This window comes from Quercus robur, chromosome 3 (assembly GCF_932294415.1).
Source record: "Quercus robur chromosome 3, dhQueRobu3.1, whole genome shotgun sequence".
Lineage (NCBI taxonomy): Eukaryota > Viridiplantae > Streptophyta > Magnoliopsida > Fagales > Fagaceae > Quercus > Quercus robur.
In genome coordinates this window covers 28,719,675-28,744,208 of record NC_065536.1, presented here as the reverse complement: position 1 = coordinate 28,744,208, position 24,534 = coordinate 28,719,675, and the positions used below count along the sequence as shown (strand labels likewise).

Genomic DNA, 24,534 nt, shown 5'->3' with positions numbered 1-24,534 from the left:
GATGTTAGGACATGCTTATCTTGTAGACATGTTAATTTTAGCGCCAAAGAATAGAAGAAAAACCCAACAGTCATGTCAACTCATAACCCATATTAATTCTCTACTAGAAAAAGATCCCAACAGTTACGTCAAAGAAAAAAAAGATACCATCAACAACCCATTCCACCCAACTAGCTTCGACCACCCTTTGCAAAGCATCAGTAATTTAGCATTAAGCTCTTCAAAATGCCTTGCATCAAGCTCAATAAATTGTCAAAATATTGTACAATGAATAATGAGTTCAATACATTTATTGAAATCTGTTCACTCAATAAATAAAATAATATATTAATAAAAAAATATTCTTTCTCACATTTCTCTCTCTCTATTTAAATAGAATAATGGTAAGAGTATTGAGACCAATATAATTGTCTATGAATAGTAAATTAACTAAAGTAACAAAAGTGCAATTTTTAGATCAAAATAGACTAAAAGTGCATTGAGACTAATGTGAATGCACAAGCACCCAAAACTTCAACTTTAATGAATTTTTTTTTTTTCCACACAAAATGAAGGGTAAGGCATCATAGCAAGCTCCATTTAGATTAAAAAAAAAATGTTCATTTAAAAATAAGTGAGGATGGGAGAATTGCAATCTAGTTTCTCTGATTCGTCCAATACCTACATAAGCATTCACATTAGAGGTTGTAAACCCAATAAAAAACTATTTTAGAGTCCAAAAAAAAAAAAAAATGCCACATCAAAGATGTTATAGCTAAAAATATTTAGCAACTAGCTACATTAATTTGTTACTAGTAACAGATTACTGAAACAAGTTAATATTCATATTTTATTGGTTTTTATTTTTCTCCATCCTCCCTCCTCACTCCCTCTCACTAGACCAAATTCACTTCTCTCCTCTCTCCCTTCTCTTCTGCCATGAGTCACTCGTTGTTGTGGGTCTCTAGATTCCATGGGCGGCTCATTTGATGGTTTTTTGTTTTTGGGTCGATTGTCTTCGTGGGACATTGGGTTTTGTGGGTGGCTTGTTGCCATGGTTGTGTGGTGGTTTTTTTTTTTTTTTTTTTTTTTTTTTTTTTTTTTTTTGTTGTTGTTGTTGTTGTTGTTGTTGTTGTTGGGTTTTAGTAGAGTTGTGGTTGGGTTGTGTTGGTGTTTGGTTGGTTTTGTTGGTGGTTATGGAGTGGTTGGTGGTTGAGGAAGTGGTGGTGTGGCTATGGAATGGTTGGTGACTTGCTGAGAAATGGGTGTTTGGCTATTGGTATGATTGTTTGTGGGTGTTCTGTTGTGGGTGTGAGTTTTCCATGATTGTGGAATGGTGTTTGTAAGTGTTTCTATTTTTTGTGGGTTTTTTTTTTTTAAATTTATTTGATGGGTAGATAATGTTTATATTATTCTTAATAAGTTTTATGTTAAAATAAGAATAAGACGTATGATGTATTGTTAAGTGTGGTATTAAAAGAAATATAAAATATCATTTTGAGATGCTAAACTTAATTTTTTAGCAACCTGAATGTGATTACTCTTAGTCACTTAGCATCCTAATATCAGTACAAATCCTTTACATAGTAAAAACTTGAAATAGTAATAGAAGCTGTAGGGATATTGGGCTCAGGAGCTCATTATCTATGTATTCATTGGGCTTGGGGTCCAATCTGAGGACATAAAATCGTCTGAGAAGGAGTAAACATTGTCAGAGAAGTCCATGTTAGTAAATGAAGAAGTTAATTTTGGTCATAAGGGCCCAGGAGGGTGGGCTAAGGATGAATGCCTCATCGGCTAACCAAAGCCAAGGTTTGAAGAGTTGGTCTACCGTCCGGGGGAGCACTCCAGGAAAATTCTATTGATACGGATAAGCATTATAAGAACACAAGACAAAGAGGAGTCTTAAAATATCTAAGAAGAAAGCTGCTACCACTGCATTGAATACTCTGCAGCTAACTTTCTTATTGCATTAATGTGAAGAAGACTCTTGAACAGTGCTACATTGGCTACCCCAACGCACAGAGGGCCTGGGAGGGTGTCCAATGGGACAAACACTTAAGTAGTGGCTTGGATGGTTAATAAGTGGAGGGTAAAGATCGTCTAAAGAGAACTATATAATGGAAGAGACCCTTCATGGAGAAGGGATCAAGAAATCAAGAGAGAAACACTATAGCAATCAGGAACCAAATTTATAATCAAACTCAGTAGAAATATATAAGAACTGATCTCCTCGAATTGTGCCGAGGACAATTTTCTTTAGGTTAAATCAATCTATCTTCCTGTTCTTATCATTTAAACTCACTCTATTTGTTGTCCAACTCATTTTAACCCAGTTTTCCAATCCACTCTCTACAAATTCATTGTTTTGGGCCTGAGTTTATCCATCTTTTGGGTTCGGGAGCAAAATCTAGTCCTTACAGAAGCCTATGCAAATTTTTAGTAGGATTTATATAAATCAATCTTTTTTCTAATAATAAATTTTTTATTTTAGATATATAAAATAACATAAATGATTTATATTTACAAACTAAATTAAACTAAGATACATTAGAGTTAGACAAAAAATGAACAGTTCCCAAAAAAAAAGAGAAAAAAAAGAAGAAAACAGCATTAAAAACTATCTTAAAACTATTTAGTTACAAGAATTGATTTTTTTTTTTATTATAATTATTGATATGCTAGTATTTAGGTGCATGCTAAATAATAACTAGTTTGTAATCCCATGCATATACATGAATACACTTAAAAATATACAATAAGATGTATAATATAATATATATATATATATATATATATAATTTAAATACTATTGATAGTCATTGTGGGGCCCGATAGTTTATGGGCCAGGCCCACTTGCTCGTGGGGAGCCCGCAAGCCCAAGCTGAAAAAAGTTATGGCCCAAGCTTAAAAGTATAAGGCCGAGGATGGCCCAGATATGCAGCCGAGGACGGTTTAGTCCTCGGCAAGCCTAAAGCTCCCCTGACAAAGGGGTAAAAAAGAGCTATAAGAACAAATTCGTAAGAAGATCTAAAATATCTCAGGGAAGTTGTCCTTAATACCCTTCACTGATAAGACTTTACACCTAACAGAACCTGATTTTTAGGCTTTATTAACCATCCCCAACAATTCTGGGATTAGATTGACGGGACAAATATCAGTCCTGGAAAAGTTGACCCTACACGTGGACGAGGGACAACAAACGTAGGCTAGTATAAAAGGAAAGAGAAACTAATTAGAAAAGGGAGAAAAGGGGGGGATCCCCATCTCACTTCCTGGGAAAAAACTCCTGGGATGAGAATGCCCGGACAATATATGTACACCACCACGGAAAACCCACCGCCGGGTAACCGGAGAAAGGCATTAGTGCTCCTCGGACATAATCCGAGGAGTCCAATCCCTCAAGTTACAAAGCTGTAGGGCTTGGATATCCAGACTGAAGCCTTTTCTTATCTGAGTTTCCCTGAAGTCCGGTTTGGACCAACGCCTTATGACCAAACGCTAGCCTTTCAAGCCCACTCTCTACAAATCTTATTGTGAGGGATCCTTCACGCGCGAGCCCAACGTCATTGTTGGGCCGTTTGATAATCTTGTCCCTACAATTGGCGCCGTCTGTGGGAAGGCTTGCGCGTTGGCACGGGTGGCGCATGAGTCAGCTCTCTAGCAAGCAGAGATTCGCGAGTTTTTCCCGTCTCCGGTGACCTGCAGTTGTCGCTCCGATATAAACTGGTGCCAGGGCTTACATCCTGTAGTGCCAACGGCACGGGCAGCTCTAGGGGCTTCCGACCCCAAATCAGCTTTCCCCGTCAGGGTCAAGGGGCTGACCTGCGAAAAAACATAAGTTTTGGACAGAACCAAGGCCTTGTATGGTCCTCGGACCCAAGCATATGGGGAAACCAAGTACACAAAAGAAAAACTAAAAAGTTTTGGACAGAACCAAGGCCTTGTATGGTCCTCGGACCCAAGCCTATGGGGAAACCAAGTACACAAAAGAAAAACTAAAAAGTTTTGGACAGAACCAAGGCCTTGTATAGTCCTCGGACCCAAGCCTATGGGGAAACCAAGTACAAAAAAAAAAATATCTTACAAGTTTTGGACAGAACCAAGGCCTTGTATGGTCCTCGGACCCAAGCCTATGGGGAAACCAAGTACACAAAAGAAAAACTAAAAAGTTTTGGACAGAACCAAGGCCTTGTATGGTCCTCGGACCCAAGCCTATGGGGAACCCAAGCCTATGGGGAAACCAAGTACACAAAAGAAAAACTAAAAAGTTTTGGACAGAACCAAGGCCTTGTATGGTCCTCGGACCCAAGCCTATGGGGAAACCAAGTACAAAAAAGATATCTTACAAGTTTTGGACAGAACCAAGGCCTTGTATGGTTCTCGGATCCAAGCCTATGGGGAAACCAAGTACACAAAATAAAAACCATAAGTTTTGGACGGAACCTAGGCCTTGCATGGTCCTCGGACGCAAGCCTATGGGGAAACCAAGTACACAAAAGCACAATCGGAGTTCCCTACTTCCCAGTCGACTGCTCGGATGGATTATTTAGAGATTCAGCCTTGGACGGTATTCACGCGCTTATCACAGAATATTCAACTGTTACCCCGGTTAGTTTCCTAAGTTTGACTTACTATGAATTATCGGTATAATGCCTGGTAGTATTGGTAGATTAGAGTTAGTTAGATTATGTTTCAAGGTATCTTGCTCTAAATATTCTCGAAGAAACACACACATGGAGCACACCCATTCACAAAGTAGTGTTGCCAAAAGATCAGTACTCAAAACATGTAAATAAATTTCTATTTTTACTAAAACAAAGAAATAGTACAGCGTACAATGAAAAGCTGGAATCAGCCTATGCTAATGCTAACCACTTAATCAAAAGGAAAGATACAAGAAAATAAAACAAAGCCGAGGAAGTGGATCAGAGGAGAGGTTGGCTACTACTCCAAGACCTTGTCCTTCCTCAATGCTTTTACGTGCCCATAACTCAGGCAGCAAAAGAAACCCAACTTGAGCCTCACACCGCTGAAGGAAAGGTGCAGGGAGCCGGAAGTTGAGGGGCTTTCTCTAAATATTTGCCTGCCACAAGGCAGAGGCACTGATGGCGGAGAATCTTTCTTCTGACACGCCAAGATTCTAGCATGAACAGAACCTGCTTCGGATTTTGACTAAAAGGGGGAGAAACACCCTTTCCCCTCGGTCGAAATGGAGTATTCCCCTGAACTTATGCTTCCTGTGCCCATACCTTACTATTTTGAGTCTCATGAGGACACGGCGCTTCTGTGGCGGAGAGAGTTCTTCCTTCCCAACCTTCGCCTCAAACATGTTATGTCAAGGGAGGACAGCACTGAATATAGGAGTTGTGATTTGGGAGGAAACTGAAGGAGCTGTGTGTATATAAAGCAACTCTCTCTCCCTCCTTTTTATTTGAAAAGACAAGGAGGTGGCAGTCAACTCACGCAGCGTCCCAAGGAACGCTACAGACAAAATGGCTCTGGCCCAACTCCCAACGTCAACTGCAACCACAAGATTAAAGGAGCCTCGTAAAGGCGCACCTCGAACACTGGGACATCAGAAAGTATCGCGTGGCCAAAGATTGCATAAATACCTCTTAATTCGTGGGCCTAGTGAATTCGCGGCCCAGGCCCGTTCTGCATAAGGGCCCAGAGACTATGGCCCACGCCGAGGAATAGTCGCTGCCGAGGGCAACCTCCTGCTCGGCGCCTCGTGATATACCTGAAGAAAGGGAGAAATTGAACTCAAAAGGTTTTGGACAGAACCAAGGTATTGCATGGTCCTCGGACTCAAGCCTATGGGGAAACCAAGTACTCTAAAAAGTTTTGGACAGAACCAAGGCATTGCATGGTCCTCGGACTCAAGCCTATGGGGAAACCAAGTACTGGAAAAAGTTTTCGGACAGAACCTGGGCCTTGCATGGTTCTCGGACTCAAGCCTATGGGAACGCCAACTACTCGGACGGGAAAGTCCTCGGCTCCAATACTGTAAAATGTTAAGGCCAGTATGTTAAGATGGCAAAATGACCCCCTATTCAATAGCCTAAGGAAACTGTTCGTTTTGCGGATGACATGTCCTCGGATAGTTACTTCTTACACCGTATCGAATACTCAGTCCTCATCTTGGCTAATTTTGAGGTAAGTGTCGTCCCTCCCTGGTCGGCATTGCTATGTTAAGTAATTCTGTTAAAGTTATGGTGGCATCTTTTTATTAGCACGTATTTTGGCCTTAGTTGTCATTGATTCAAATGCTATACTATTGTGCCGAGCAGTGTTTGCAAATTTATTAAAACATATAAATAGAACATGAGAAGTAGAATAATAATAACTTTTATTAATATGAAAAATTATTACAACGTACAAAGAAGGGCTTAAACAAGCCTATACAAAAAATGAATTGCTAAAGCAACAATAGCATCCGCAATACAGATCAGTAAACAGTCCGGTGTCTTTTAAACTCGCCTTCAAAGTCTCTCCAATCTCTGCCTCAGTACTGCTCATATCAGGAGAAGAACCTTCTTTAGAAAAAGATGAAGGAGAAGGAAGAAGAATTGGAACACATGGAAGCACTTCAGCAAGCTCTTGTCATCAAGGAGCGCAAAGGAAGAAGAAGATGGAGGACATGAGCAGAAGATGGAGGAGATGAATGAAGAAGATGGAGGACATGAGTAGGAAGGAGGAGAAGAAGAGAGAGAGGCAAAGGGGGGCGCCAGTGAACGAAGAGAGGAAGAAGCAGGGGCACTTAGTCCCTGCCCCAATCCTGACTCCTAACACGCTGGCGCCATGTTAGATATGCTCGTGAGAGAGCGGACGGTGGTGATAATGGATGTTTTTGACTCAGTCACACCGAAAGTGAGATATGACGAGTCCCTGCTTCGGATTTTGGCTAAAAGGAAGGGGAGACAAATCTTGAGTCTCCGCCATCCTTGCCCTGACCGAGCCATCTCAAGCTTTATTAGGACATGGCGTTTCTGGGAAAGGAATGGTTTATTTATGGCTGACTACTATGGTGAACGTATTATTGGATAGGGTATAACCAGAGGGAAGAAGTGAACTCTGGGAAGAGCCTGGGGGATTCAGATATGAGAGAATCACCTTTTGTCTTCTCTCTTTATATAAGGGACGAAGAAAAGGGTACATAACACGTTCAGATCCCCAGGGAAACCTACAAATAAGAATACGCCGTTTCGTTCTCCCACACCATCAATAACCGTCAGATCTGGGAGGCCTCGTAAAGGGAGGATATTAAAGACGCGCCTCGAATACCCAAACAGCATAAGGGCAATGTGCGCAAATTAAGGGGAACAGCTCGTAGACCGGTACATTCCTTGGGCATGTGAAGAGTTACCCGCGTCCTTCAAGGGTTGAAATGAATGAGCCATAATAAAGGCTCGGCATTACCAAAACCCACCTTTCCAACCAAGATGTTGGACAGCAGGGTTTTGAGGGGCTATTATGGGGCCCGATAGTTTATGGGTCAGGCCCACTTGCTCGTGGGGAGCCCGCAAGCCCAAGCTGAAAAAAGTTATGGCCCAAGCTTAAAAGTATAAGGCCGAGGATGGCCCAGATATGCAGCCGAGGACGGTTTAGTCCTCGGCAAGCCTAAAGCTCCCCTGACAAAGGGGTAAAAGAGAGCTATAAGAACAAATCCGTAAGAAGATCTAAAATATCTCGGGGAAGTTGTCCTTAATACCCTTCACTGATAAGACTTTACACCTAACAGAACCTGATTTTTAGGCTTTATTAACCATCCCTAACAATTCTGGGATTAGATTGACGGGACAATTATCAGTCCTGGAAAAGTTGACCCTACACGTGGACGAGGGACAACAAACGTAGGCTAGTATAAAAGGAAAGGGAAACTAATTAGAAAAGGGAGAAAAGGGGGAGATCCCCATCTCAATTCCTGGGAAAAAACTCCAGGGATGAGAATGCCCGGACAATATATGTACACCACCACGGAAAACCCACCGCCGGGTAACCGGAGAAAGGCATTAGTGCTCCTCGGACATAATCCGAGGAGTCCAATCCCTCAAGTTACAAAGCTGTAGGGCTTGGATATCCAGACTGAAGCCTTTTCTTATCTGAGTTTCCCTGAAGTCCGGTTTGGACCAACGCCTTATGACCAAACGCTAGCCTTTCAAGCTCACTCTCTACAAATCTTATTGTGAGGGATCCTTCACGCGCGAGCCCAACGTCATTGTTGGGCCGTTTGAGAATCGTGTCCCTACAGTCATTTTTATATTTTGTTAACTCTTTAGAAAATTTTGTAAGGATATTATTAGGTATAAAATGTAAATTGTCCATGTTATTTATTTATTTATTATTGTGAAGCACTTTTTTTTTTTCTTTTACGATTTATTTACTTTAGAGTCTATAGTTTTTGTACTTAATAACTCACTTGGATGAATATTTATGATGTGGTCTCACATTTTATTCTAAAATTAAGAAATAAAACTCTTCAAGAATAAATAATTTAAAACACATGACGCAAAATTGAAACTCTAATTTAGAATTCTAATTTGAGTTTCTCCTATTATATATATATATATATATATATTACTTTTTATCATTAGATTAATGTATTAATTGATTTTTGGTATGCGCACCTATGACATTCACTTAATAATAATTGCTATTTTTCATTTGATCTTGATAAAATTATATAAAACCCACAAGAATTTAATTATAAAAAATATAAAATTATTTTATTTTATACTAGTAATAAATATATTGTGTCGTTTATTTTGATTTTTTTACAGTAATAAATATATTGGTTTCCGACAAATAAAAAGATTAGCAGCATTCATGATGTACGTTAAAAAGAGAAGTTACTTTATTACCGTAAAAAAGAGACTGATGTTAGGACATGTTGCTCTCTACCTTGTCCAGTTACACACGTTAATTTTTACCGCCAAAGAATAGAAGAAAAAACCCAACCAGCGAGTCAAGCGACCAAACAACGTAAACAAACTCCCAAATCCCCATTTTTAGTTTTTAATCAACTCTCTCTCTCTCTCTCTCCCTCTTCCATCTACCGTTCAACATCAACATATATGAAAACGCCTCTTCTCTCTCTCTATCTCACTTTCAAATTGTAGAGAATTTAAACAAAAATTCATATACCCATACTTCTCTACACACTTCACTTCAGTTATGCTTCTACCCTTCTCTCTCTACCACCACTACTACTACTGGTCCCACCTCTCTTTCTCTCTCTAGCCATGTCATCGCAATCCTCCTCCACCTCCACCGCCACCACCGCGCCTGAGCCACAAGCTCCACTCCTCCACCCCCGCCAAGGCAGCTCCGACACCGCAACCACCCGCCCCACCACTCTGGCCTTGCTCCTGGGCCGCGCCTCGGGCCGGCGAGGCCCGTCCATGCTGGTGAGGGAGACGGCGGCGCGGCAGCTGGAGGAGCGCCGGGCCGACTGGGGGTACTCGAAGCCCGTGGTGGCTCTGGACATCATGTGGAACGTGGCGTTCGTGGTGGTCTCGGTGGCCATGCTGTTGTTGACTCTAGACGAGAAGCCGAACACGCCGATTCGGCTCTGGATCTGCGGCTACGCACTGCAGTGCGGGGTGCATGTGGGGCTGGTTTGGATGGAGTACCGGAGGAGGAACCCGCGGAGGGCGGCGTCGAGAGCTAGGGTTGCGGGGGACGAGGAGAGTCAGCAGGCGGTGGAGGTTAGGAGAGAGGAAGGGAATGATAGCGAGGACGAAGACGACAACGGCGGTTTTGCGCCCCGGTCTAGGTGAGTTCTTGTCGTTTGGATTTTTGTTTATAGTTTGGGTTTTGGGTTTTGGGTTTTGGGTTTGGCGTTGAATTTTGAAGTTTAGGAGTGTGTGTTTGTTTGTTTGTTTGTGAAGATTGAGGAACATTTTAAAGCCTTGAATTTCCTAAAAAGAGTACTCAAATTTTGATGCTAGAATAGAAATTCTACTACCTTATGAATACACTACACTCTAAATAGAGTGTCACTATAAGATAATTTGTGTAGATAATGGGCTTGTGAAGATTGAAAATTTGATATTCTGAATGCATTTTAAGGATCTTTCTATAATTGACTTGTCGAAAAAAAAAATTAAGGATCTTTCTATAAGTAGTTCAAAAGGTGTACGTTGATATACTTATATATATATAAAAAGGAGAGTGTACGTTGATATTAATTTTAATGTATGATAAAAAAATATTAGGGTTCCTTTTGTTACTGTTTATGGACTCAAGTTGGCACAGCCCATATGTTAATCTTTTTCTTCCTCAAATTCTTTACTATCTAGATCACACAAAGTCCATTATGAGCAATAAGAAAAGGATTCTTAGAAAAAGACATATTGTGTCAACTGTCTAGTGATAAAGAGATTTCAAAAGGGAGAGAGGAGAGGGGGGTGGGGGGGGGTGGTTCTTGTAGTCATAGAAGAGCTTTTATGCAGTTTGGTTCATGGAAACGCCAAACAATGAGACATCCATGAGAAACAATATGCTCACGCCCATACGCCCAAACTGTTTCAAATTGACATAGCCTTAACCCAACATTGTCATGTGTCCAATTTTGGGATTATGGGCAATGCGTTAAAAATTAAAATAACCTCTTGTGAAATAGGAGCAGGTTCACTCTCCTACTTAACCTGGGGGATTGGGTTATGACCTTATGGGCAAATCAAAATTATTAATAATGCCCTGTTGGCTAAATGGCTTTGGGAGTGTGCAACAGAAAGGTGCCATTTATGAAAGCAGATAGTTGAGATGAAGTATGGGCTGGATGCGATGGGATTAGTGTTGTTCTGCCAGAATCAAAGTTATGTATGGGATGTGCATGTGGAAGAGTTTCAGAAGCAGTTGGGAGGAATTTTCTGGTTAAGTTCATTATAAGGGATGGTATTCGTGTTAGTTTTGGCATGACTAGTGGTGTGGGGAGGCTCCATTGAGAACTTTGTTTCTAAAAATTTTTCTATATTGCATTGGATTGAGATGAAATTTTGATGTTTTTATGGTGCATTCCAATCATACCTTTCACTGAACCCCGGGGTCTGTTAGGGCAGTGCAGGGTTGTGAGTTAGAATCACCGTATTTTTTTTTTTTTTGCTAGATCTATGGCACTTTCTGGGAAAGCCTAATGTTGTGATGATAGAATGGATTGATCATAGTGGAAGAGTCATAAATTTGAGGTTAGAACTTACTTTCAAGCACCAAGTGGAAGATTGGATTGTGGATTTCCTTGGAAAATCATTTGGCAGATAAAAGAACCTAAAAATTGGCTGTCTTTGGTCAGTTATTGGCATTGGTCAAGACTCAAACAGCAAATAGTTGCAGAAATAAATTTTTTTTTTTTTTTTAATTTTATATTGGTGTCGTGTGTAAAGTCAGTGATGAGACATAGGACCGTCGTTTATTGCATTTTCTTATCAGTAAGGAACTTTGATGATTCTCTTTTTTCTTTTTCTATGCTTTTCTTTTTTCTGTTTACATGTGTTATGTATGAGATTGCTTACCAAAATAGGTAAGCGGTTGTGGAAATGTTGACTTGTTGGGGAGAGTGTTTTGGTGCATCTAGGTAGCATGCTTTGGAATGCAGTTCCCTTATGTCCAATGTGATACATTTGGAGAAAAAGAAATGCTTAAACCTCTGAAGGCATCAAGTTGTCAATGGCTATGCTGAAATGCTGTTCTTGCCAGACCATGCTATAACATTAACTTTTATATTCCTTCATGCTTCCTGTCTCATCTGCAATTACGTCTTTATTATATGCTTTTCTTTTCTTTCTTTTTTTTTGGGGGGTGGGGGGGCTGTTAATATCATTATTATATGCTGATTCAGCAACTTTTCCTGGGAGATTTATGAGATATTGGCCACTTACTGATTTTATTATGAATGGCTTAGTGCTGTTAAACGTTGTGAATCGGTGAATACGATGGCATCATTTCTTTGGTGGATAGTTGGCTTTTATTGGGTTGTCTCTGGTGGAGATATACTTCTGCGAGATGCTCCACGTTTGTACTGGTATGTTTTAACCGCTCTTGAATGCCCTTTATTTATTTCTATATGTTACATGTTATATTATTTTGAGACGTGCACACACATACACACACACATATAGTTTTCCTTTTTTACTTTTACCTTCATGTAAGGTGGGAAGAGGGAGGAGTTTATAGATTTGCTAAGTTTCTGGAATTTTTTGTATGAGTCACCAGATCATATTTACATGGATCTTGATCTACTTTTGTCCCTTTTGATATTTAAAATTTTCTTTCAATTTGTATAAAGCAAGCTTGCTGTCACAATGACAATTATCTTGTCATTGTAAATTCGATTCTTCTATGTCTATTATCACAATAGAACCACAATTCTTTCAGATAGATTGTAGATCCAATTGCCTCTCTCTCTCTCTCATGATCACAATGCAGTATTTTTTTGCAGAAAATAATTTCAGGGATCTCTGGTTCTGAATTTTTGCAGGTTGGCTGTGGTGTTTCTGGCATTCGATGTCTTCTTTGCCATATTTTGTGTTGTTTTGGCATGTTTGATTGGGATTGCTCTCTGTTGCTGCTTGCCATGCATAATTGCCATTCTTTATGCTGTTGCAGGACAGGTACAAAGAAAGAATTAGTTACTATGACTAAATATGTGAAACATGTTCTTTCAACTGCTTAGTGTTGTTTCTTCTGTGACAAAATAGGAAGGAGCATCAGAAGCAGATCTTAGCATCCTTCCAAAATACAGATTTCGAGCATTGAGCAATGAGGCAAAGCCTAATGGGGGAGCAGGGTCAATGGTTCCTGTGGAAACGAGTAGTGGATACTTGGCAATTGAACGTATACTTCTACCTGAGGACGCGGTATGCTTTTGTTCTTTGTTTTTCGTCTTTTGATAAGTGATCTGGTATTCCATTGATTTATAATGAAAAGGCTAATCATTTCACAATTTTATTACCTATTTTGTGGGACTTTATCTTTATTTATGAAAAATTCTGCCCATTTTGGTTTTGAAGTGATGACCCATTCTTCTGTATTTTCTGTTGGATATGTATGCAAGCACATATGGTGTCGATTTGGCATTGCCATAGGAAGTAGGGCTTGTAGAGATTTAGTAGTAGAGCTTTTGCAATATAGAGCTTTAACTGAAAAGCTCTTAGCATTTTGAGTGTTTGACAAATTACAGTAAATGTTGGTTCTAGTTATCTTAACTAGTAAAGTTCTTGTCCTCGAATAAGGGACATGGGTTCAAATCCCACCTACATCAAAAACTAATTGGTGTCTTTGCCTGAAAAGAAAGAGCAATCACCATGGAGCAGATGCCATAGGTTCAAATCTATCATTTGTATCCTTTAAAAAATTACAGTGAATAGTTTTTTAATGTTAAGGTTTTATAGATCATGAATAGTGAATTGTAGAGTTTTTTTCTTAAAAGTTCTTATTAACAAAAAAAAAAAAAAAGTTTTTCCTAAAAGTTGCAAATTTCAGATTTAGCATTAAAAGCTGTTAAAGACCCTCTTAAAGAAATCTTCTAAAAGAGCTTTAAGGCTATTAAATTACTTTTTCTGGACATGCCCAAAATCTTTTGCACATGTGCATATGAACATGGGTGCACAATGAATGGAAATAATTATTGCTCAAAGATTTGGTGAGGGAGTTGTTTTCCCCACTTTTTTTGCTTAACTGTATTTTATTGGAACCATCTCATTTTGGATTTTGAAATGCTTCATTTGACCATTGTTGAGACATTTCTGCTGAGTAGCATGAAGCGAGGCACATGTTAGGACTTGGATGTTGGTCATGTAGGATGGATCCTCATTTTTGTGCCAATCATGTTCATGGATTGACTTGCTTGTGACTTACAAGAGTCTCAATCTGTATGGAGTAATTTGTAGAAAAAACTTTAGGACTAGCAAATCAATGAGATTTACTTGGAACTACCTATTGGAAGTAGTTAAAATTCCTAACACATTTACAATTTTCCTGAAGATTTTGGTTCTGACTTTCCTCTTGTTTATCCAGGAATGTTGTATATGTCTCAGCTCATATGAGGATGGAGCAGAGCTCCATACTCTTCCCTGCAACCATCATTTCCATTCTACATGCATTGTGAAGTGGCTTAAGATGAATGCAACATGTCCACTCTGCAAGTACAACATTCTCAAGGGAAGTGAACAGGTATAAAGGAAACAAATAGGAACCCCCAATGTCTGGGTTCATCTACCCACAATTTGTTTGTTTGTGTGTACAGAAAGTTGAGGCAGAAAGAGGAAAGCTTCTCCTAATATTTATTGACAATTACTTACAGCAACTTGTCAATTGAGCCTCATTTTCTGTTTTACGGCCATTGGGAGTTGCCCTTTTACTCTTCATGCCTTTGTATGACTTGTTAATTATGCATATGCAAAAATGGAGCAATTGATATGCTGGTTTTACGTAGATGCTTCTTTTTCTTTTCTTTTTTCCTGGTTTTGTAGTATATAGAAAATGATTGCTTGTAATATGTACCTTTTACCTCTGATTTTGGGAATTATATATAGATGATTGGATTATTTCACTTTTTTGTTTTGTTCCAAATTTAGTTATTTATTATTGTGGCAATTTATACCCTGTATGTACATATCAAAATATATACCTTGTATGTACCTGATTGAAAAGGATAGATTATTAGAGAATTTTGAGAGGGATGGCAAACTTTTCTCTGTACTGGGGATAATATGTTGTTGTTAGTTGTGATGACTTGTGTTTCTGCTGAATAAAACTGAAAAGAGGAAGAGTGAGTCCCACTTGTGTCAGGACTAAGGAGTGCAGATGAGCCAGATTGAATATTTTGAGTCTGAACCAAACTTGAGCCGAGTTCTGGTTTGATCCAAACATGTAGGAAGTTAAGCTGAAAGAATGTAGTTTCTTCCATACTTATGCTTGTTAGCAAGGCCAATTGCGCATCTATGGTTGCTTGATCCTGCATTCATTTCTATGCCAAAATTCAAGAACTCAGTTACTATCACAGTGATTTTTTGCATCTCGCGTCCCTTTTTCCCCTTTTTTCTCTCATTTTCTCTTTTTGGCCATCAGCTCTTTATTATTAGTTGGGGTTTCTTTTCTGAACCCTTGTTTGGGGTAATTTTTAAGTTATGTTACTCTGCCACTCCAAGGCTGAACTGAACTATTCAAACTGAAGACGGTATTTCTTAACTCATAAGCTTGGCTTGTTAAACCATTGAACTTGAAAAATCAACCCATGCGTTTCTGCATTAGTCATATGTCTATACTTCATGGAGCTGCGAGAACTGTGGGTGGGAATAGGATACGGATAATGAGACTCAGCTTCTGACTTGGAAGAAAGCTTCACCTCTTAAACCATTAGTCTTGAGCTGCTCTCAACTTCTTTAGGTTATCAAAGAAGTTTAGCTTTTGCAATGCACAAGCAGTCCCTGTCGATAAACAAACCGGGAAATGAAACTCTAATCTATTATCTATGCAGTGCTTGTATAGCCATTTCTGCAAAGTTCAAAAGAGGTAAACTTCAACGTCTCATTTGGTAGTCTCACTTATTAACCAAAGATAACGTTATCTCCTCTCATGGCATATAGTTTTTTACCTTATTCTTTGGTGAACAATTCAATTACTCCTCCAAACGATAACAATCAAATTTTTTACTTTATTCTTTGGTTTCTAAACTGTATGGTTTGTGGGTAAGTGTAAAAGATCTGGAAAAATTACTCCTCCAAACGATAAAAATCAAATTTTGTTACCATCAAATGTTTAATCTCTAATACTGGTTTGTTCATCATCATTTTAAATAAATATTCACATCACAAATTCTATTGAAAACATAATCATAACTGTTCCATTTTTATGGGACAACCAAACCTATCAGAAAATGTTGAGATGCTCATTAACAATTATATTTGCCATCTGTTTTATGTGCATATTAAAAGAGGAGGAGGTGAAAGTGGTGAATTAGATCCTTGACAAGCTGACAGTGTGCTAGATTACAACGATAATGTTACACATCAAAGGACATGCACGTTTCCAACATCTGCCCTCAATAAGCCAAGATCCTTGTCATTTGAGTAGTAATGATATCAATGTTATTCTTTCAAATCTTCTCTTGATTGTTTGATAGCTGACGTACCATATCAGCATGTAGTGCATGGCCACCCTGCATCAAATGCAAAAATTCATAACCCAATTTAGTGTCTTGTAATCATTGTCTCATAAGCACAACGAAAATTTGAGAGTAAAATAAACTTGCATAAAATTAATCAACACTTTTTTTTTCCATGAGCTTTCAGACAATGCAATCATCTAAACTTGAAACAGGAAGAATTGGATTTCAACAGATGGTGCCAAAGCTTGTGGAGAATGAAAACGATGGGGAAATCAAATGGTCATTAATGCAAGCAACTGTAGTTTATTGAACTGTTAAAGCTACTTCTATTATTTTCTAGTGCGTTCTTTTTCTGTTAGTTGTGACAATGGGGGGTTAACTTAGTAAAGATAACACTTCTACCCACAGTGCCATCAGCATAGATGCTTGCTAGATTCAATGCCTGGTTTGTGGCTGTAACAAGTATATATTTCAGGGATCAATCGAATGCTACATAGTTCTTATATTCATAATGACTAAGAAATACATTTCCAGATGAGAACTATAAATCAAATCTTGTTAATGATCAACCACAATCAAATCATAGAGATCTAGTCACTCATTCTACCTTTTCTTTTCCTTTTTTGTTTTATTGCATAAAATCTTTTTTCTCTTTTCTGTTCTTTTTTTTTTTTTCCCATCGAAACTAATACATTCAGAAATAATTAGATAGATCATAGATATGTTATGGCTCCAGACTAAAACCAAATGCTGCAGTTGGTTACAGAGATAAGTACCACCAAAGTAAGTACTGGGTGAAGGAAAATCTTACTGATCAACCTCAAGGTCTCTAGATTCTACTTGTTTAAGAAAAAGATCAAAGACCCCCAATGCAAACCAATCATTAAACTAATCCTCTCCATGGATGAGATCAATGCCCTCTAGTGTCCCCATGATGCACAATGTTTTTTCGTAAGTTTGTAACAGTATGTAAAACATAAATTAGTAAATGGAGGAGCAACTAAAGGGTAATGAAATCTGATGGCTATTAGCAATGTTCTAGGTATTTTTAATTGTCATAAACAACGTTGGGCAGGTCAAACTGAGGACTTTTATTCAAAGCATTGAACTGAAAGAAGGTTATTCTCAAGTGATGTGATTGCATATCAAATTGTATGACAAGGGAACTGTGCCTTTTTTGCTGGTTGGAACTGCACATACATTATTTTAAATAGCCAAAGGAAAGGTATCCACAAATAAATATAAATATAAAGTGAGTCAAGATAATAATAATTAGATAAATAAGAGATAAGAAGTATATATAGAAGTAAGGAGCCTACGAAGTAGCAAAATTGAGTACGATATAAGAAAATTGACAAAGATGGTACCACTGGCTGCATCCATAAGAAGAAATGGTTTAGTTTGAGGCACAACAAGACAAGGAGGCATAAAAGTTTTATCAGTCAAGACTTTGAAGAAGACATGATGGCCAGTACTGTAACTATGGGCCAATACAGAGCCTAGTGGTCAAAGAGACAAAGAGGGCAAAGAGGGACTCATGAAAGCCAAATACAGGAAATTGGGATCAGAATTTGTTAGGCTGCCAATCAAAGACAGCTGGATGATTCATTATTAAGCCAAAAGGTACTTGGTATCTAAAACAAAAAGGCAACTTTGCAAAAGGGTAAACTAAAAGCTATTTGCAAAATGCAGAATGGGTGATACTTTTTCAAAGTGTTTTTTTGTTCAAAATTTTGCTCTTCTTGCATCCTATCACTTTTTCAAAAGCTGTCCCAAAGGACAAGAACAATTCCTTCCCTGTCCCCACAATTTCAATATAATACAAATCCTGATTTTCATGATAAAGGGCAAAGCATATGACCACAGTTGAACTTTCTTGATAATTAATCAATAATCAACAACCAAAAGCGCGCGCGCGCGGGGGGGGGGGGGGGGGGGGGTGTGGGGGTGTGGGGGGTGGGGAGGATTGGATAAAATACACATGCCTTGTATGCCACTATATGTGCCACCGGAAGCCCTTGACTGCCAAACTGTGCAAAAAGGGAAAGGTCACCAATAAGATCTAAGACCTTATGGCGACACGGTTCGTCAGGGAAACGCAGTGGGGGGTTCAACCAACCTTTGCTGGCACTGCAGAAGAAGATTAGGATTAAGTATGCAATGAAACTTGGAAAACACAAAAGACAAACTAATTTTTGAGGTTTGCATAGCTATGTAAAATTTCTTATCTCCTAGTTTGAAACATTTGGAATATTATATTAATGATTTGTTCTATATTAGTCTGATTCAATTTATTACCAGCACATGTTGTCACCATCTATTGAGTTTTGGCAAAGAAAACATTGGAAGTATTTTCCAAACTTGTAAGAACCCCTAAATTTAGCAATTTGCATTCTCACCCTAAAAATAGGAACTAATCTATAATTGCTTTTCTATGGACAGGGTGGACCATCTCTCTAGGTTGCACACTCCCTCTAGATCATTCTATTCTTGCTGAAAAAAAAGCTTCAAAGTGAGCAAGTTCAAAGAAAGTTTTTTGACATGGACTTTTTAGAAAGCAAAATTAGAACATACAGTGTTTCTCCAAATTTTTTCAAATTGTAACTATTAGGGTTTTATTATATGACCGCTTGTCCTTTAATACCAAGTTTTGTTCACAAACAAATCATTTTGAGCAGTGCCCATTGCCAGTCCAGTTGAGAAAACTGTTATAATGCATACAAAAATGAAGCATGTACCTACAAACAATGGCATTGTCCAGTGAGCCCCCTTTTATGAGCCCAGAATTACGCATTTGCTCCACCTGCAAGGCTTTTCCAATATAAAATTGAGTATTAGAAGCATAAATTCAACAATATAATAAAAAATTTGAAGTTACCACAATTTGTTCCCCCCTTGTCCTATGTCACTTGCTTGTCTAGATTTAAATTCTGGATTTTTTTTCATAACAGTAAACTTCTCTTTATAATGCTTCCAACCACCTTGAACATTGCAAAGTGTCAAACAAAACCACCATGTCTTCAATAATAATTTTAACGGAAAGAAAGAAAGAGAAACGTTAATATCACAGTTTTTAAGTTGATTATAAAGTCAATCATATCAAAAGAAAATATCAAAGTATGACAGCAATGAGGAAGTGAGAACAAGACTATTATTGGCGATTTTAAACAAACCTGCTCATAAACACAAAAGGTTCTTGATGAAGCTATCTGCTCGGAGTAAAAATAATTATCCAGCGGTGCTGAAGAAAACCACTGACAGCCAATAGCATGCACCTGCAATATAATTTTTTTTTTTTAAATGTGGATTACCATATAGAAATTAAGACAATTAATCTTTTTCTTTCTTTTTTATTTATTTATTACTCACAAGACTAGTAGTGAATGGTTAAAATTGACATTCGTAAATATGTTCCAGGTCTTCTAAATCACCCAAATCACATTTCCAGTATACCCTAACCACTAGAAATCCCAAGTAACCAGGTATTGCAGCAACTTTACTCAATCTCAGGAAGAAAAATAATTGGTACCTATTCTATGTTAAACAAAGCATTTCACTTAAACTGATTATGACAACTGCCAAATTCTATAATTGAAAATCCTGCAACCAAACATTTTAAGCCTGCTATTTTTTATTAGCAGTAAATTCATTCAATGGAGGCTATGACTTCAGATAGAAAAAAATGGAGGAAAAGAATACATGTAGCCAACCCTGACTAATCTTGTTGAGGATCCATAGCCGACTCCAAAAATTTGGGACTAAGCTTTGTTGCTGTAGTAGTAAATTCATTCAACACACACACACACACAGAAGTTTTTTTTTTTTTTTTTTTAATGACAAAGGAACCTCTTCAAGGCAGAGCCACTTCATGTACCAACCCCTATCAAGTAAAACCCAGATACACACACACAAGAATATATGCAATAGAAAAATAAACAAAATGAATGCAGATCCAACACTAATAATTTGGAACAACTATATATCCAAGGACCAAGGTTTCATTGCTTCACAACACTGTAGATAACTAAAGAAGAATAATAAGATAATTATAGCAATAGCACACAAAGGCACTTCACCAATATTTGGTGACAGTTGGTCCTATCTCGAATTTAGAAATGCCAAATCTGACCATTAAGTGTTATTATACAAGTTAAATGCCCAAAACTTGTATCAACCCAATCAACCTACAAGATTTTCCATTGCACAAGCAGAAAAGGCAAGCAAAACAGCAGCAATGCATGGACCAATAACAGCCATCCCATTTATTTAGTTCGTGGTCCCCATCCAGTAGGGATAACACATAAAGAGTTTAGAAGCCAGAAATAAATTCTTATATGCTCTAAAAATAATAATGTACCAATGCAAAGAAGTGGCACCAACCTTCTCCATTTTCAAATTACACACCCAAGAAATATATATATATATATATATATATATTCAGAAATTGACAGTGTAGCAATATTCATACCTGTGGGAAGTCAATCCCATAAGTTATGTGAACCTTTTGTGAAGGAAATGCAGCAACAAAAGAATCTTTCCTCCATGCATGCACTGGTTCATTCACATAAGGTGCCATTTTTTCACAACTGTTCCCACACTGATCTGTGGCCACCTTTAACCCAACTTGTTCTATGGCCTTCACCCATTCACTTGCCGAGCCATCAAAAATGGGAACCTGAGTGAGTAATTATAGAAACCATCAGTCTCCCTACAACATGTTCAAGCATTACCAGTTATTGGGCTTGATCCAAATGCATAAAGTTCCTATTAATATATAATTCAATACATTATTGCATCTGTTCCAACAAGTTTGTCCATAATTCGCATATTCTCTCGAAATTAACACCTTTTAACTGTTTTTCTCTTTACCACCAAAACAAATATAGTTAAATGCTACTTCAACAATAAAATGTAAGAGCATAACATAATCCGATTGCATTGAAACAGAAATTGATAATAACAACTAATATCTAAAGAGAATCCAATCCATCAACCAACCCCCCCCCCCCCCCAACCCTATGCTCTACTTGTTCAAATTAGAGCGAGATTGACGCGTCTGACATCTCACTCCAATTAATCTAGAAAAGGCCATATATTATCATTTCAATGAAAAAAAATTGAAGTTCATGGAAAATTTGAAGACTTAATATAACATCAAATCCAAAATTAAAAGCCCCGGTATCCAACGACTCCCTAAATCGAATGTGAGTATACATTGTTGGACGCTCTCACATTCACACACAAAGTGCATAAAAATCAAATTTGAAGTTTATCACCGAGAAATACTTTTAACAAGAAACTTGTAAGAGTTGTATCATTTTCCAAAGCCATAATTCTAACAAAGAAAAGCTAGAGATAAAGCAAGCTTAAATTTGAACATTATCGAATCCATTCATTAAGTCTCAACAAAATTACAGTACCAACCTCAACCTCGCAAACTTTAGGATCCGAATTCTGCATCTCAATCCTGCAATTATCAACACCGGCGGCCTCCAAAGCCGAAAGCAAGTGCTCAACGGTTCGAATTCTGAACCCATCCTTATGGAGCGTGGTACACAGAGGCGATTCTTCCGCAAAATCGACCGAGGCCGGAATCAAATTTGACCGGAAATCGAAGTACCTCCCTTTTCCCGCGAGCTCCGGCCAAAGTTTCACGGTGGAAACCTCGCCGGAGTGCAGAGTGTTCCCGGTCCGCTCTATGCATCCAGCTACGGTTTGCTGAAGCCTGCCAGTCTGGTCATCAAAGCAATCACATATATCATATTAGTGAGATATATATATATATATATACATATATATATATATATATATATGTGTGTGTGTGTGTGTGTGTGTACGTATGTGCATAGATCAGATTAAATGTTACTTTCTGTTTGGTTACTGAGAAAATGTATGAAAATTAGCGAAATATTCAGATTTCAACAAACTCCGATCGAGTTTTTCAATAAATAAAAAAATTAAAAATTAAAAAGCTCAGATTATTTTTTTGAGAAGGTTCCAAAAGTTCAGTTCAGATGAGAGAGTGAGAGAGAGAGAGAGTACGGATTTCCAGGAGATGAGTTTTGAGGACTTGAAGGCAGCGGCGAGAGTCATTGAGGGAATCAAGGAAGGAAGGTAGTACTGGTACTGGTTTCGTCTGGATCAGTGGCACTGGCAGAGCGGCGTCGTTTTGGGGGGAGAATACGGAATGGGAAATGTCGCGGAAAAACAGGACATTTTTGGCGGGAGTCTCCTTCTGCCAGACAAGTTAGGATTCTTCTTTATACCTGAAAAATCAAAAGTGGGAAGTTCACGAAGAGAAAGACTTCCCTGTTCGAAATTTTAGAATTAACTAGCAGTACAACAGTTCCTAAAAAATAAAAATCTAGCAGTATCAGAATTCATATATGTAAACTGAAAATGACAATTTATTTATAGGATAATTCTACCCCAAAAGGGGATTTGTTACCCACTTATAGGTAACTTGCAATATCATGTTACATTTTTGTTTTATTTTCATATGGTATAATTTTAATATTATATGTGATAATTTTTTTGTCACATTTGGTAATTATCTTACTTTTTCTCATATTTGATATTCCATCCTCATATTGTATAGTTCCAATATCACGTGACAATTCTTTTGTCACATTTGGTGATTTTCTTATTATTTTCTTCTCATATTTGATAGTTCCATCCCCACATTATGTAATTCTAATATCACATATGACAGTTCTTTTGTCACATTTGGTGGTTCCCTTTTTTTTTTTTCTCACATTTGACAGTTTCATCCTCACATTGTGTAGATTCAACACCATATGTGACTATACTTTTGTCACATTTGATGGTTTCTTTATTTTTTCTCACATTTGACAATTTCATTCTCATATTGTATAGTTTTAACATCATATGTGACTGTTCTTTTGTCACATTTGGTGGTTCCCTTATTTTTTTCTCACATTTGATAGTTCCATTGTCACATTAGATAGTACTAACATCACATATGTATGTACTTTTGTCACATTCAATAGTGCCCTTTTTTTTCTCACATTTGACAGTTCCATTATTACGTTGTGCAATACCAACATCACTTTTGACCGTACTTTTGTCACATTCAGTAGTACCTTAATTTTTTTTCTCAAATTTGACAGTTCCATCGTCACATTGGGCAGTACCAATATCACATATGACCGTACTTTTGTCACATTTAATGGTTTTTTTCCTTTTTACTCACATTTGATAGTTCCATCATCACATTAAAGTTATACCAACATACATATAGGCATAGCCAACTCAACCCAACCCCGCCAAATTACCTAATAATTGACGAATGTATATAACAAAAATACTCCTAAAGTCTCTAAAATTCTGAAATATCCTTAAATATACTAAAATTACCAAAATGCATTCTAACAATTAAAAACTTACCAAAATAACCTCAAAACTCTAAAAAATTATTGGAATATCCTTAAAATCTAAAAAATGACCAAAATGACCCTAAAATCTATAAAATGACTAAAATATCCTCTAAACCTAAAAAATAATCGAAATATTATTAGATACTAAAAAAATTGACCTAAATGACCATAAAACCTAAAAAATAACTGAAATGACCTTGTAACTTAAAAAGTGACAATAATGCCCTTAGAACCTAAAAAATGACTGTAATGCACCTTAAACCTAAAAATTACCAAAATACCCATGGAACCTTAAAAATTACCGAAATAACCCTAAAACCTTAAAAAAATTTGAAATATCCTTGAAACCTATAAAATGACCAAAATACCTCATTAAAATTGAAAATGACCAAAATACCTCATTAAAATTGAAAATGACCAAAATACCCCAAAAACCCTCAACAATTACTGGAATACCCTTAGAACCTAAAAAATGATCAAAATACCTTTAGAACCTAAAAAAATGATTGAATGACCCTAAAACCTATAAAAAAAATGTTTGAAATTACCCTAAAACATAAAAAATGATCGAAATAACCAAAAAACCTAAAACAATGACTAAAAATACCCCATAACACCCAAAAATCACCAAAATACCTTCGAAACCCTTTAAAATTACTAGAAGACCCTTAGAACCTAAAAAATAACTTAATGACACTGAAACCTAAAATGATCGAAATGGCCCCGTAGCCTAAAAAATTACTTAAATATGCTTAGAACCTAAAAAAATGACCGTACTTTTGTCACATTCTTAACTCTAGCATTTTCCTCCTTTAAAAAGCTATTAAAAAAATTTTAGATATAAAATCTAAAAAAAAAAATCCCAAAAAATTAACCCAACCACAATAATTATTGTACGGCATCGAGGTCCCAAGACCCAGATGGGCCCTAGGCTCAGGCCCAATGGCACGGCCCCATTGCCCTAAATTCTGCTTGAAACTGCCTTCAAAGAATACGAGTTTTGGGCCTCAGCTCCTGAAATATGCTCGGCATAAAGCTTCCCAAACG

General features: G+C 37.6%; 2 protein-coding genes across 5 annotated transcripts; one reads left to right on the top strand and one right to left on the bottom strand.

Moving 5' to 3' along the window:
- Nucleotides 1-8,968: 8,968 nt before the first annotated feature.
- LOC126717717 (E3 ubiquitin protein ligase RIE1) lies at nt 8,969-14,533 on the top strand. The gene is made up of 5 exons (XM_050419572.1): nt 8,969-9,757; nt 11,885-12,004; nt 12,461-12,593; nt 12,681-12,839; nt 13,999-14,533. Exons 1-5 carry the CDS (start codon nt 9,225-9,227, stop codon nt 14,158-14,160), a joined length of 1,107 nt encoding a protein of 368 aa, XP_050275529.1. The 5' UTR covers nt 8,969-9,224; the 3' UTR covers nt 14,161-14,533.
- A 1,285-nt stretch (nt 14,534-15,818) lies between these two features.
- Nucleotides 15,819-22,465, bottom strand: LOC126717715 (probable UDP-3-O-acyl-N-acetylglucosamine deacetylase 1, mitochondrial). 4 transcript variants are annotated; one of them, XM_050419566.1, is made up of 7 exons: nt 22,133-22,462; nt 21,515-21,823; nt 20,559-20,765; nt 19,264-19,365; nt 18,829-18,893; nt 18,076-18,220; nt 15,819-16,141 (listed from the first exon to the last, which is right to left on the bottom strand). In XM_050419566.1, the coding sequence occupies exons 1-7, from the start codon at nt 22,181-22,183 to the stop codon at nt 16,079-16,081; spliced, it is 942 nt and encodes a 313-aa protein (XP_050275523.1). In that variant the 5' UTR covers nt 22,184-22,462; the 3' UTR covers nt 15,819-16,078. The 4 variants fall into 4 exon arrangements, with proteins under 4 accessions (XP_050275523.1, XP_050275527.1, XP_050275526.1 ...); XM_050419569.1 differs by lacking the exon at nt 18,076-18,220 and adding an exon at nt 18,969-19,108 and having other exon boundaries at nt 15,998-16,141; nt 22,133-22,465; XM_050419567.1 differs by lacking the exon at nt 15,819-16,141 and adding an exon at nt 18,969-19,108 and having other exon boundaries at nt 18,077-18,220; nt 22,133-22,465.
- Between the last annotated feature and the right edge of the window lie 2,069 nt (nt 22,466-24,534).

Excerpts from the sequence above, each read along its gene's own strand:
- LOC126717717 (XM_050419572.1), top strand. The coding sequence starts at position 9,225 with ATGTCATCGCAATCCTCCTCCACCTCCACCGCCACCACCGCGCCTGAG. Across the intron at positions 12,594-12,680 it reads TTTATGCTGTTGCAGGACAG|GAAGGAGCATCAGAAGCAGA; the intron begins GTACAAAGAAAG and ends GTGACAAAATAG. Across the intron at positions 12,840-13,998 it reads TACTTCTACCTGAGGACGCG|GAATGTTGTATATGTCTCAG; the intron begins GTATGCTTTTGT and ends TTGTTTATCCAG.
- LOC126717715 (XM_050419566.1), bottom strand. The coding sequence starts at position 22,183 with ATGACTCTCGCCGCTGCCTTCAAGTCCTCAAAACTCATCTCCTGGAAA. Across the intron at positions 19,366-20,558 it reads ATGGGATTGACTTCCCACAG|GTGCATGCTATTGGCTGTCA; the intron begins GTATGAATATTG and ends ATTATATTGCAG. Across the intron at positions 16,142-18,075 it reads CACATATAGTGGCATACAAG|GGTGGCCATGCACTACATGC; the intron begins GCATGTGTATTT and ends CATTTGATGCAG.